Source organism: Pyrgilauda ruficollis, unplaced genomic scaffold (assembly GCF_017590135.1).
Source record: "Pyrgilauda ruficollis isolate IOZ18807 unplaced genomic scaffold, ASM1759013v1 scaffold80, whole genome shotgun sequence".
NCBI lineage: Eukaryota > Metazoa > Chordata > Aves > Passeriformes > Passeridae > Pyrgilauda > Pyrgilauda ruficollis.
The window spans coordinates 2,819,890-2,835,252 of NW_024529933.1; the positions used below are offsets into that span (position 1 = coordinate 2,819,890).

Consider the following 15,363-nt stretch of genomic DNA (forward strand, 5'->3'; position numbering starts at 1 on the left):
CCCACTAACGATGTCTCTTAACAAAAGGGCACATTAAAATCACCTATAAATTACAACATTATTCATTTGTGTCTTGTTAAATAACAGCACTAAAATAATTAATTTTTTAATTGTATACTTACCAATAATATTTTCTTACTTTCACACCAATTTACATTAAGAGGACAGATTTTTAAAGGGAAGTAGTAACCACCTATCATTTTAAATAGATGCATTTTTTCAATCCAGATTTGAAATCATCAGCAATACATGTTAAAATTATCAATCACTTAGGGAACTATTTACATCAATTCTGCTTTTTTCAACCTTGCTGATATATGCTTTGGTGCAGTGTAGGATGGTGGACACCAGCCTAGGTCTTGGCACGATAAAGCAGAAATAATCAGCTTTTTGCCTGTTTTCAGCTGTGACCAAAAATGTGCACTCATAAATTACAGTAGTTTACACATCACTGAAACTGTGCACAATGATCAGACATGATCCCCATGTTTTAGTTTGGGTGTCAGGGTAAGTTAATGGACATGCAACACTGAAGGATGAAAATATAGTTTGCTTATGGAATAAAAGTAACAGAGGAAGGACTGTGTCAAATCTTCAAACATTTTTTCTTCTTATTAAAGTTTCCTATAAAATAACGTAGAGAAAACAAAGGATAAGTTTCAAATCCTATAGGAAATACTTCATGTCTCTCCATGCACCAGCCAAACTGCTGAGCTAAGTCTCCTAAGTGAAGAACAAACGGGCACAAGTGCTCTGCTAGAGAAGAAAATAAAACTTAAAAAAAGGGTGGGTTTAGTAGCAAAAGAAAGAAGGAGAGCACAAGATGAGGAAGCTTCTCTTGGAAATCTGGGGAGCCTGAAGAGACAGGAAACTTGCCTGAATCTTGAGAACACCCTGAAGCCTGAATGTGTAATGGAGAGTGAGACAGGGAATAGAAGAGGAATATTCTTCAGTGAAGTAAATAATCCAATAAGACAGCAGAGGTGCTCATGACACTCTCTTGTCAGACAAGTCATGCTGAGGAACTGGGCAAGTGAAGGACCCAGGCTCTCAGCCAGCCGCCTGCAGACACGGGATTGATGGCTCACTGTGCATTTACTGTGGAGAAATCACCTGGAATTGACAGCAACGCCAGGAGGGAGCAGAGCACTCCAAAGCCTGGACTCCAGCAGGGTGTGAAATAGCAGGGAGGAAAAGAGCTGGGGAACACACAGCTCAGCTCCCTCTCCATCCCCAAAGCCCAGCCCTGGAGGTGAATAGGCTGAGGTCGGCCCAGGACCTCAAGCACTGCCAGAACTAACAGGGTCCTTTCCATCCTCCTCTGTATCCTTACAGAAGAGATGTTTGCCCAAATTCAACCCAAAGGTTGCTATCTTCATCCTGAAATCTTTGATGCACCAATGATGAACAAATCTCATTTTCTAAGACAGCTTTGTATCCCATTCACTTTTTATCAGCAGTGTGAGAAGCAGGCCATTTAAAATAATTTTTAATAAATATTAAATCCTACACTGGTAGGATTTTTATGTCACACACGAAAGCAGAAAACTAGCCTGCATTTTTAGAGCAGAAGTTGTACATGGTACCTTGTCTTTTCATCAAGCCTCTCTTTCACAGCAGAAATTCTACTGTGCTCTGTCCATATAGTATCAGCATTAGTTTATAGATAAAATTCTGTATGTCTGGGGCTACCAAGGTATTTTTTCTGAAGAACTTTTATGGGTATTGCAGTTATGGAAGCTGTAGACACCAGAGTTACTCCTAATGCAGACATGAAAGTCTTGCTGACTCAATTCTGTCTCACTGAACTATTTACCTATGAAAACAACTGATCAGTTTTCCATCAGAACTTCAGGGTATAAAATTCCCCTCACAGGCAGTTTTGCTTTCTGATTGCTATTAGCAATCAAAACCAAACCCATTATTGAACCATTCCTAAAAGTTGCTGCATCATTAATTTGATTTTACTTTCTCATTTATGCTGCTTGTTAATGTTTATTCCACCAGTCAGGTGCAGACACAGTAATTTGGGCTATGAACAAATGGATATATAAATCAAGACAAGGTAAGCAAGCAAGCCAGCAAGATCTATGTGCCCTGCTTTCTTGGGCAATTGATTTAATAATCCATTTTCATGGACTTAAGTTTGCATCTTCTTACACCAAATCTTGCTCTCTTTCTCCTGTTAGAGCTTTGTGGTAATAAAATAATATTTATAAATAATATTTATTTTAAAAATAAAAATGCTTATTTAGAAATACTACTGACCAACACTACCAACTGTGCTTCCCTAGTTAAGGGTGTTTTTTCACTAAAGTGCAGTCCAAAATACCAGACCCAAGGAAGGGTCCCATAAGGGAAAAACATCCCCAGTCTTTTGCTCCTTAGAAACTTAGTCTTTTGAAGGGGAAAACCTCAAGAGAATAAACCTTAACTCCTGTTTTTTTGAACATGAATCAAAACATGAATCTGGGTTCTGGGATACACCCACTACTTGAGGCTGGCACATAATAAATGACTCTTCCCCTCTTCAACATTAAATTTCTCCTTGCCTTTACATTATTATGTCTTTTAGCTTGAAAGTTTGAGGAAGCTGATATCAGGTTTGCAGGAACAAGTATTGCAAGTTTCTGTACCCAGTTGTACAGTTACCAATATCTATGCTACTATCTAATAAATAAAAAATTAGTTAATAGCAGCTCCTTAGTCAGCAAATCTATCTTTTCCATTTCAGTGAGCATGCCTTAGGATAATGCATTATTTCTGACAGCAATAAAAGAGTGAGACTGAGATAGATCTTCCGGTATCAGCAAAAAATAAATGACAGCTCTATGATAATGGGAAAAATCTTTAATTTGGAATCACAGAATGTATACCCACATATATCAATTCCATCTAAATCACATTTTAATTACATGGAAAATCTACATATAATTGCTCAGAGCTATTATTGCTTAGCTAGAGATGGTATTTAATTACTTTAGTTAATATTTAACATGTGTTGTATCAGGGAGGGGGGGAATGCTATAAAAGACTCGATATATGTTGAAACATTGCTGCAATTTAAAAATCCCCAGTACCCTATGCAGTTAAAGATACACCAATCAATTAAACTTGAAATTGTAACTTCAGAATAGTTGACTATTGGGAATTTTAGCACTGAAATCCCATCACTGTCAACAGCTAATAGAGTGCCAAGCTGTTAACCAGGATTCAAGCCCCCATGTGGTGATCACTTCACTGTTTTCAGATGGGGAAAGTGCCAGGCAACCTAGAACAAAACCACTGCACAAGGCCACTGGAGTCTTTTGCATTCAGATTTAATTCTGGGCAAAAGGAGATGCATCAAAGTAAATAAAACTATTTGCATGTTTGAATTTAGATGTTTTTTTACAGTGTTTTCAAACCTGGAATCTAATGGATGCCAAGGGCTTGGTAGATATACTACACAAAGAAAATTGACAGTACTCTTGAAAAACACAGCAATGAGATGGATTTCTTTTGGCATTTGATATCAAGTACTATAATTTTTGACTTTTCATTGGTAAAACATCAAAAATAAAGTGGTTGGATGAATTCCTCTTAAGATTTGAAAAAAACTCGAAATAATTCCTTGAAGATTTTTATTTTCCTAAATAGAAGAGCATACCACTGAGAGCCTTTCCAGGGATGTTCTATTTTGTTTTCCAACCAACACTTTGAGATAATACCAGCATCATGCCTGGGCAGTAGCTGGTCCCTGCCCACACCTCTGATGAGTGAATGGTGGGTGCTGAGAAAAGCAGAACTGAAGTGTTTAAAGAGGAGGCTGAGAGGGGAGGGAACAAAGGTGTTGTCCTTGCTGTGAGTGAGAGGCTAAATAACCTGTGAGTAAAACCTCTCCTCCAAAACACCCCTAGGAAAGCTTGTAAGTGATCTGTATAAATAACAGCCTTCCCTGAGTGCTTTAGGAGCACCTTACCTGCTTGTTGGCTTTCAGCACTGCCCTCAAGGTCGCGATCTGCTCTCGCTTTGTACTCAGGAGCGACTTCAGCTTCAGGATCTCCTCCATTAAGGCCTCCTTGTCCTTGTCGATCATGGGCGCCAGCTCGCGGGCCGCGGCCCGCTGGCGCGACAGTTGCAGCGACCGATCCACAGCCTTCTGCAAGTGCTTGATTTGGTCCCTTATTATGGCATTGAGGTTGTAGATGTTCATGGGCTCTTTGCGGATGTCACTGGTGTCAGAGACGGGGGAGGAAGGAGGGGCTGTGATGACAGGAGAAATGGAAGGTGTTTTTGTTGGGCTCTGTTCCTTGCCGGGCTCTGCGGACTCTTTTGTCACCTGCTCGGTCGGGGTCCTGGCTTCTACGGGCGATGCCACCCCCCGCCTGGCAAGTTGTGGGGAAAGGAGACCTCGAGGGTCATCGGGCCCCTTCAGGCTCCCGCTGCGGGTGACTCTGCTCTGCCTGTAATAGTCCAACATGACCCTGTTGGGAGTCTCATTGTTGCACAGGCAGACGTGGTGGTAAAGCTGAGCCAGCTCCTCACTAAATGTCACCAGCTCGTCCTGGGCAGTGTTAAGGGTATTGTGGTTTTCGTTTGCAATGCTTGTCATCCTTTGTAACTCCTTCTCCATGTGGACCATTTTTTCCTGGCTTTCCTTGGTCGACTTCTCCAGGCTTGTCACCTGCTCATCATATGTCTGGATTCTGCTCTCATACTTGGCCTTCTCTTCAGTGTAGTTTTCCACATACTTATTATATTTCTCCTTTAAGGCTTTGATTTCTGCTTTAAGGTCTATCACCTCAGTAACAGCTACTTTGTATTTACATTCCAGGATCTCCAAACCATTGATGTCCACTTCATAGTCGTGTGCCTCCTCGCCAGAATCTCGGCCCTTCTCACAGTCAAGCTCAACTTTCAGCTCCTTGTTGCTCTGCAGGCCCCTCATGGCGTTGACGTGCTCCGTGAGCCTGTGTACGCGCTCATGCTGCTCTGTCAGGGCTCCCTTGGTGTGCTCCAGCTGCGTCTGGGACTCCTGGAGATTGGCCAGGAGAATGGCTTTCTCCCGCTCCACCTGCAACAGAGTCAGAGTGAGAAACCCAGGATCTCATCCTACCCATACTGAGCACCAAACTCTGCAGTCGCAGTCACCTCTTCCACCCCACCATTGCTTGCAGCTTGAGGGCTTCCGAGAGATTTTAGCCAAGTACACTGAAACCATAAAATTAATTTATAGAGCACCATGTGACTCTCAGAGGTTTAGGAAGTCCCAGCCTCTGTTACAACTTCCAATACCAGTAGATCACAATTTTTTTGTTGCCCACTGAAGAATTACCAAGTGCCCAAGCACTGTCCCATCAGCTAGAGTGATGATACAGGATTTATTGGGACATATGTTCTCTGAACACAGAAACTGCATCACTGTCAGCTGTAAGGCATTTCTCAATAGAATTTGAATTTACATTTCCCTTGAACAGTTCTATCAATCTTTCACAATATTAATTTATATCTTTGAACTGCTGCACACTTTCACTTTAAGGCAAATGCAGTAGAAAACTAGAAAGCTGTGTAGATTTCCACAGACTGAATAACCTACCGTGTGGAAATGTAGCACAGATCACACAGTTAACACTGAGCACATGCAACTCCCAGGACTGCCCATCCCCAGCACTTATCTGTAAGCAAAATCCATCTGTTTAAATTCGAGCCAGAAAAAAGTAGGACTTGTAGTGTAAGTAACAACCCACTGGTTGTGAACTAGTAAGTTTTTTTCTAAATATTCACATAGAAAAATGGACATTGAACAACAGAAGACATCATGAAGGACACCTCTAGAAGTTTTAATGCACAGCAATTTTAAAGCAAGTGAACAAGACAAACTTACAAGTTTGATCTGCTCAGGTATTTGCTACTCATCATAACACCCCGGAAAGACTTCTAAGTTTTAAATGTAATGCTCCAACTTTATCCTATGCCTTTGTCCTCTTCTGAGATGTCAACTGGGAAGCAGAGGAATGCTTACAGAGATCCTTTTTCCTGTCATGACTTCTACAATAAGACCTGAGCCTACCAGGTTTACTGATCTTCTCTCCCCCTGTTGCAGTATCTCAGCACATGCAGTGAAAATGGCACTTCCCTTCATAAGTGCTGGAATTATTAATTCTGAGAATTTAAAGTTTTCAGTTATGAAGAAACCTTAAAAAAAAAAAAATAAGCAAACACAAACTTTCCTTCCCTATCAGTAGTATGTGAAAGAGAATCCAATTAGCCACCACAAATCTTAGTAAATGAAAAGAAAAGCCTTTGAGAAACTGAGAAGATATTAATACCATCTCAAAAAAAAATGTTCTGAGCAGTGCTTCAAACCCTTGTTTCCTCTTAACCAGGTTTTTGAGCCATGGCTGCTGCTCAGAAGTACTAAGACGCTGGAGCACACAGAGATCCCTTGGTTTCACAGACAAGCTCTCAAAACGTGGCCTCCACTAGGATCTGCAATCAATTGCAGGCAGAAATGTACAAATAAAAATAGAAGCCATGATAAAACATCCAAAAAATCAGCCTACTTTTCTTGTATACAGGGATATATATTCTTAAGGACTGAGGCCTTAAGAATTAAAAAAACAGGGCCAAACATCATCATTATTTTATGATCCAGGAAGAGTTTTTCTCTTTAGATATGAAGTGCTCCACTTTTGGCACTACATCATCAGTGCAGAAGAGGACAGCCAAGAACTACAAGTATTTTGGTATCCTTCTCCATTTTTCATTCCCCCAGTATGTCTGCCACCCTAATTGTTGCTCAGCCTCCATGCCAGCCCACTCTTGTTGAGAAAATCCAAAATAGGGCAAACTTCCCTTTTGCCAAGTGCATCTTCCTAAAAGTGACCATTTTCCTACGGACCCCCAGAGATCAACCCAGTAGGAGTCTCTTTACCAGCTTTGCTCTTTTTTTTTTCACCAAGCTGCCTGCCCCAAGGCTGCTTTCCCTAGAAACCTTCAGCTGAACTCCAGTTGTTACCACTTGGTATCACAGGCTTCAGTGTTAGTTACACTGCCCTCAGCAGACGAAGGTATTTATTCCTTAAGGCTGGTAAGGTGAGCTATGCATATACACATGCACAAAATATCTGGGTTTTGGCTAATTAAAGGATCTTCTCACCTTATAGTGAGAAATTGTAGTGATAATAAAGAGCCACATATTATACACCAAGGGCAGTTAGTTGGCTTATTAAAGTGTTTGGGTCCACTGTGGGCATATTCACACCAAAGAAACCAATTCACTGTAGATTGCACCCATGTAAATATAAACATTTATTTTTAATAATATTTATTATAATAAAGCCTTTCCTTTGAGAAAACACCTGTGTGTTAAAGCAGTACAGTGCTTCAGTGCCTGCTTAAATTAATCAGACAGAATTGATCCTGCAGGACTACTGATCTGAGCCATTATACCCTATCATGAAGAAAAACTGTAGCAGAACTAATTTCGATCTTGATGATAATTTCTCTTCTGAACATAAATGTTCAGAATGAGTGTTCTGGAAACACTCATTTCAAACAGAAAGGATTCTTTCCAAAGAAAACATTTTAAACTTTTAAAACCCATATATCAACTTGCACAGCAAGCAAAAGGAAATACACAGACCTACTCAATTTTATTAATTCTGGACCAGCAATAATGGATTAAGCTAATCCCCTTCTGTTTAAAACCATAAATTCATGCTCCTACTGCCAAGGGAAAAACCCCAAAGCTCCAGCTCAGTCCTGAGCACACCTTTTGCACATTAATGACTCTGCTGTTCCCAAATGGGGTAATAATATTTCCTGTTCTAGAAAATACTATACTCTTATTTCCACCACAGCAAACTTATGGCAATTCCAGGTACTTTTCAGTCCAGTTGGTTCATTTTTTTTTGACACTGGAATTGGTAGCTGCAGTAAGGATTTTTAGGATCCTAAAATGAAAATAAAAGCAATTCAAAAGTAGCTGTCTCCTATTTTGCGATGCATCCTTCCCTTCAGAGATTTCAGCTTGAGGAGATTTTCTTCCCAATTTGCATCTACAGTTTGCAATTATGGAAAGCAATTTCACGATAGCCATCTATGTCCTCACCTTGTTCTTTTCCTTTTTTTTTCAACAACATCAGAATTTCAGTGAACAATTCCTGGGGGAGACTGGAGCAAATTAACAGGAGAACTCATCTCAAGAACCCTCAATCTCAGCTATAGCATATTTGCCACAAAAGTACAAGGCAGCTGAAGAAGAGTGTCAGAAACTGAGCCGCAGGGACTTTTTATTTTTCTGCCTTTTTAAAGAGAATTGTATCTAAGTTTTCCAAATATGATACTGGCCTCAGAAAAAGGGAAAGCATGACCATGGGAAGAAAAGAAGTCCTAGACTTCAAGGATAAGATAAAGATTTTTTTCCACTGGACAACAAACAGGAAGGAAGAGCTCAAATCCCTGAGCTGTTCTAGGAAAATCTCAGAATATGAAAATTTTCAGCAGGACATTTGTTACACAGCAGATATATATATGGAAAGGGAATAGGTGCAATTAAATCTCTCCAAGGACCAGCACAGCCCATGAAACAGCAGCATCCAAAAGCTGTAGAAAGAATTCTATTTGTCATGCTGTTTCAGTGAAGTCTTCTTTATGAGATAGAGGAGCAGAAACAATTTGCCAGACACCCTTACAAAATGGCAAATCTGAAGTTTACTTTTATCCTAGAAAGGAACCTGATGTCCTATAGTCATAAAAATAGTTCCCAATAAATTATCAGTTCCTTCAGAAACTCTATCCTAGTGCAGCCTCTTCAGAGAAAACAGGAGGAACTCACACTAAATATTGAGATACAGCTGAATGAACACCATATGGCAAAGACACTCTAGAGGAAAAAAAATACAATTTTGCTGATGATTTACCTTTTGTCAGCTTTTAAACCTGATTAAGTCTCACATCTACCACACAGAAAACTTTTGGCGGAATTTTTCACATTTAATCTGTATGATCCAAACTTAATTTGTGTGACGTGAACTGATGTAACTCAGCAAAGAAGGAGATCACTTTGTAAAACATCAGCATTTTGCAGTGACTCTTTATGGTATCTAAAGGAATTAAGCTTTCACTGAGGTCTAGCCTGTCTTTTTTAAACCATGAACCTTTTAACAGAATGCAAATGCCAAGCAATGGTGGCCACCATTGGCACAGATGTGCTAGGGCCCAGCACCAAAAAATGCTACGACCAAAAATAGTTATAATTTCTTTTATAGAGTCCTAAGTTTGTTCCTAGTGACTGTGAGAAGGCTGCTTCTTTGTTTAAAAGATACAAGTTTTTAACTCAGAGAAGACAAAGACAACTACAGTATCCTTCAAGCAGAATTTTGCTAACTCATTATGCTCAGTATTTAATTTAATAAAATCAAGAAAAAGCATACTCAAAGCAACCACTTTTTTTTCATTTCTAAGCAACTTTCACTCAAAATTTATATTGCATATATTTAATTGTAAATTAAATTGTATTGTTTAAAACACAGTGTGTATAAAATGTGAACATTTTAAAATGTGAACATTTTAAAATGCGAACATTTCAAAGCATTTCCTTTGAAACTGTGTTTTTAAAATTTTAACATTGTATTTCTAATCAAATTGGAAGCTATATAATGTATATATTATATATATGTATACACATATACCTATATGTGGTATTCACATTCTCTGAACAGAGAGACAAATAATTCTCTCTCCCAGGATTTTTTCCTGGGGAAGGAAGTGAGAAGTTCAGAGAAGAGAAATAATTCTTATCTGTACTTGCTGCTCCTGTTGTTTGACACATGTGGCATGTGTTCTGGAGACTGTTTACCAAGAGTGATTTGTTAATTGGATTCTGCTGATGGTTGTTTGGATTGATTGACCAATTAGGTAAAGCTGTGTCGTGACTGTCTGGAGACAGTCACAGGTTGCTCTTTAGTATCTCTTTAATATAGTGTAGTATTAGTATAATATAGTATAGCTTAATAAAGCAATTGTTCAGCCATCTGAAATCACTGGAGTCAGAGCACATTATTCCCTAAGTTGGGGTTGCCCTGCATTGAGATATATATATATATATAGATATAGATATAGATATAGATATAGATATATAATGTATATATTATGTGTATTCATGTATATGTTCTTCTTCCAGGTGCATATATACACAATATACACTCTGTGTTTACTTTAGAACTGGAAAAGTTTAACAGAATTTATCATGTAAATAAAATCCTGTATTTGAAGCTTGCACACTAAATGATGTATTCTTTGCGTCAAAGTTATTGGTGCAAAGCACTAGATATCACCCATGTTCACCATGTCACAGCTCAGATCAAAACATCCCACAGTGAATTTGGCAATCAGACAAATAAAACAATTAACTCTTCAGCAAACAGGACAGACCACATAGGGATTTGTTGTTCTCTAGCAAACACTGAAAACTGGTTTGGCTCTGCTTCACTTCCAAACAACCTTTCACATTTCAAGCAGTAAAGGTCTCATATTTCCTCTCTTTAGAAGAGGTGCTTTTCAGAAGCCTGAAGCTAGAAGATGCTGGGTGTTTCCTTGACGGTGCCAAAACCTTTCAAGCTACTGTGGCAGACGAGATGCTCAACAGCTTGGGCAGCAGGACCCTTTCTCTGCATGGCACTGCACCCCTTCTGAGATGATGGCAACACTGGGGCTGGCAGCTTGCATTTTCCTTTGGCGCGCATCCCAGACTCCTGTTCTGGCTGGGCACGGATGAGCAGGGAACAAGCGCTGGCTGTCCCAGCCCGAGGCACCCCCTGCAGCCCGTGCATCTGCCGGGATGCCAGCGGGACAAGGGCGCTCTGTGACAGCCCACACGCCACATGCTCCCAGGCCACGGCTGGGAGAGGAGCGCTCCCCTCCTTTTGTTCTCTCCTGACTGCCTGCCAAACCTTCCTCGAGCTGAATTTAACAGCAAAAACTCCTTCTGACTTGCAAGGGACCATAATCAAATCTCTAGATGCAGTTATTTTAATGAGGGTTTTTTACAGATAGCTTTAGTCATATTGAACAATACCTTATTTCATTGCAATTTCCATTTACCATTACATTTACCACTACGAAAGCAGGAAAAATGGAATCCAACCTTCCGTAACCCCAGCATCTATGTCCCTTTCTCCCCTTTGCACTAAATATCTGCTCAGGTCACACTGACCTTTGTGCAGGCATGAACTCTGTTTACTAGGGATATTTCTGGCAAAACCTGGATATAAAGAAACACCAAAGCAGAAGTCTGGAAAATGGACACATGGTCAAGAACATCACTAGGAATGATCACTGCAAAAACTGGCACGAGGGTTCATAGGATGTGTCTAAACATTCCAAGAACATTAAATTCAGCCCTTACCTGCATGAGCTGCTGCTTCAGTTTCTGTATCTCTGATATGTTGAGCTCACTGAAGAGGTCAGAGACAGGGTGCAGAGACTCTCCTTTCCTACTTGCGGGAGTTCTGTAGTCACCGTTGAGTTTCACGAGAGGCCCGTGGATGTGTCCGTTCATTTTGTCATCATTGTTGGGCTCACCCCCGTCCTCTGAAAACTTCAACCCATCTACTGATATATTAATATGGTTATTATACATACTATCATTGAGGTTGATATACTGGGACAGTTCCTTTCTCAGATTGTTCTTTTGCTCTCTTTCATTTTTTAAAGTTTCCAGAGCTTCCTCCAGCTGATGCTCAGCAATCTCCTTCAGCCGGATGGCATCTTCTAGCTGGCTATTAAGCAACACTGTCTCCTCCTCAAATCGTTTAATCTCATGCTTTAAGCCTTCGTATTCAACCTGAATTAGACAAGACAAAGAACATTCATAATACTAAAACTTGAGTTGTGGAAACCTGCCATTTATCAGCCCTGTTGAGATAAGTGTTAGAGAAACTATGGTTTGGAACACCAGACATTGCCTGCTGCTGCAAAGAACTGACTGAGCAAAAAGTGCAAGTGGAGCTCTCTCTGTTAAATACTCCAGTGCTCACTTTTTCAGCATGTGAGACTCAAGAAATAGAAAACCTCTTTCTGAATAACTTAAGATAAGCAATGAAATTTCATGGTAAGAAGGTATTAGCAGATGTCCTGGTAATAGCAGATTAACTATGAATTGACATAAGCAATGTTGGTATATCATGGTATTCTTAGGTCTCAGGTTAATATAGCCTGATATATGATTTACAAATATTCTGAAGATGACCTCATATCTCAATTCCTACTGGATGTGAAGTCACTCAGGCACAGGTACTCTCAAGTATCTTGGTAGTTTTCAAAACGATGGATGGAAGGTACAAAACCAGTAGAAGAGACTCAACTCTCCTCTCTGTAGTTTACAAGGCTCTCCATTACCTCAGAGGCATTTAATTTTAAAAATTAACAGGAATCTATTTGAACATTCAGTTTAAAATCTAAGATGCCCCAAAATTGCTGGAGATTTTTAAACTACCAGAAGAATGCAGCAAACAGCTCATTCAGTCCCCCACAGTCCCTGGACTGTGTGTAGGGCTGTCCCTCTGGAGCACACAGGAATCTGTTGCCCCATCCATGTGGCCCAGTGACACCCCTTGTCAGCACTGGAGGGGCTCACTGTTCTGTTCTGCCCCACACCAAGGTGTGTTGTTTTATCAAGGTATTTAAGGGCATTGTGAGCTGAGCTAAACAGCAGCTTCTCTGTCCTTTACAGGCAGAGAAAAAGAGTCCTTTTCCCTTGTTCAGTCCTCTCCATTTCACCTCACAAGAAACAAAGCCTGGAAAAACCCAGCCTAGCTCAAAACCAATTCATCAACAATACCTAGACAGTGCTGGAGTTCGCCACTGCAGAATACTTCCCCTTTGCTGTCCTTCCTCATCTTCCTTTTCATTGTTGGAAAACCCCACAGCAGTGAAAAGGAAGAGCTTTTTTTGTCAAGGTCCATATCTATGCTTGACCAGCATTCCTGGTAAAAATGATGACACTTTGATTTTTTTTAAAATTTAATTCCAATCATGTTAGTCATATGCATCTTAATTTCAAAATGAAAAAAAAAAAGTCCCATTATCAGGGGAAATAATTTAATAGCTCAGTGGAAGAGGGAAAAACATACCAAATTTTCATGTTTCCATAAAAAAACCCAATTTTTTGCAGTTGATGTTTTTATAATTCAAACAAATTATTAGCTGCAAGCTTAATGCATTGTATAGAATTTTTTTTATATTTGACATATGTGGATTTTTAATCAAACTAAAATAAGGTTCTGGCAAAAAAAAAATGCACCATTCCTATTGAAGTAGAGTATTTATCAACTGGTAAAAAGTCTTCAACTCATAAACCTTTGGAAAGGCAAACTTAAAAACCAAAGCACTAATCTTCAAACGCAGAAACTGGAAACATATCAAACAACAAAGAAAGTCCCAAAGTCATAGTGGGCATTCTTAAATAGAAAAGGAAAATCCATGAGAGTATCAAATCTACATTTGGCAATTTAATATCTTTCCTTATTGGAGGAACAGGTCCATCTGGAAAAATTGTGAAATGCAATCAAGTAGCTATGTTTATAACTTAAGTACATGAAAAAAAGCCAAACCCAACAAAAAACCACCACTTTTTCAATCTTAAATACACATAAAAGCTAAAGGTCTATATCTCTATGGTTACCTTCTCATAGACTCTTACTTTAAAAAGCTACAAAAAACCCCAACATGTAGATAATGACATTTTAGCACACCAAGATTTATAACATATGATTTTGTAAACTCAACCATTAAAGTATAAAATGCTCTTAAAATTTTATCTTGTAGATTAAAGTAATTTTAGGAATCACTAGTGCAAGGATCTGGGATGCAAAATGACTGATTTTTAAAGCCCTTCAAAATACGGCAATGCTTTTTCTCTCCACAGACTGTTGACATTCGGTTTCAGTTAAAATGAAATATTATGACAAATATAAACACTTGCAAACAGATTTCATTTTTGGGGGAAACTAGGACAGTCTATAAAGGGGTCGTTTACTTCCTGAAAATGTGAAAATGTCTCCTATGAGGTTAATGAGAAAAAAAATCCATGCCTCAAAGGAGGAATTTGTCTGGGTAAATAACTCTGGCAACAAAGATGATCTGCTATAAATTCCATTTCAGGAGTGTGATGGACTAGGCATCTTCATAAATAAGGAAATTATGCACCCATTTCTATTACCTGTGTATTCTCTGCAGCACAGCTCTGTTGTTTTAAGTGTTTCAATCGCATTTGTGCTGCAGCAGTAAAAATAGCAGTAAAAGAGAGCTGAAATAGCACTGCTTACTCCTGCAGGAATAAGGCAGCTTTGTTCCCAGGCTTGCTTCAGAAAATGTGACAGGGCTGGCTCTTCCACAGAAGCCCCAAGAGCACCAGGCAATAGGTCAGGACACAACCAGGAGCTGCAGTGCAGAGCTGTGACCCTCTGAGGGCAGGTGAGGAGAGGGTGTTATGAAGTGCAATGTTATGATGGTCTAGACAGCATCTAAAAGGCAGGAAGTGTTATACCATCCAACCTGGATATTTAAATTTTCATCACTACAAGTTAACCCTTCTGACAGGAGACCAAATCTCTTTTGCTCACTTTAATGGACACCTGGCTGCTGGGCATTGAGTTCCTGAGAGACAGGAAAAGCATGAAGCAAAAATAGATATCTTTTAATAATTCCCCTCTGATTCCATAGCTATGCAATGAAGTATTCCAATTTTTCAGTTTTTCAAAACTGAGATAAGAGCCTGCCCATATTTCAAAAATGGGCAGCAACACCATTTTAGAATAAGTGATTAGCAAAACCCAACTGGAAAAAAAAAAACCCCAAACATAAAAAGAAACTTCTATCAAACTGCCCTACTCAATCACATAATGGAAATTGGAGAAAATAGTGACAATTTACAGTACAGTGCCTTGAATCTTTCGAGGCTTACTTGATTCTGCTTCAGTGTGGACACCAGTTTCTGTAAAGTAATGTTTTCCTCTTCCAGCTCAGTGTAGTCCTGCAGCAGCCTCGCCTCTCGGAACTTGTACTCTCGAATCTCATCTTTCATCCGTATCCTCTGCAGCTCCACCATTTCGTTATTCTGACAGGAGATAACACAAGGACATTACAATTCACACAAAGCCACTTTAATGCTGAATACTGCCTTCAGAAAAGGCCAAACAGAAATTAATCCTGAAATGGAAATTATTTAACAGTGCACATCAAAACACCATCACCTATTAATTTGAGGCCAAGCAATCATTTCAGGTGGGCTCTGGCAATGCAGAAATGAGAACGTCTGATAGAGAAGCCTGATTAAAACAGTTTCAAGATTAGCGGTTCATTGACATGGAAACCCTG

General features: G+C 39.5%; 1 protein-coding gene across 3 annotated transcripts in view; it reads right to left on the reverse strand.

Annotated features, from left to right (window-relative positions):
* Window positions 1-15,077, reverse strand: part of LOC121364333 (protein bicaudal D homolog 1) — a 49,741-nt gene extending 34,664 nt beyond the window's left edge. For all 3 annotated transcript variants that reach the window (XM_041487517.1, XM_041487518.1, XM_041487519.1), the window contains exons 1-3: window positions 14,951-15,077; window positions 11,393-11,830; window positions 3,962-5,056 (exon numbers count right to left, since the gene is read on the reverse strand). In XM_041487517.1, the coding sequence (XP_041343451.1) occupies window positions 3,962-5,056; window positions 11,393-11,830; window positions 14,951-15,070 (1,653 nt within the window). In that variant the 5' untranslated portion in view covers window positions 15,071-15,077. The remainder of the gene's footprint in view (window positions 1-3,961; window positions 5,057-11,392; window positions 11,831-14,950) is intronic.
* Window positions 15,078-15,363: the final 286 nt, after the last annotated feature.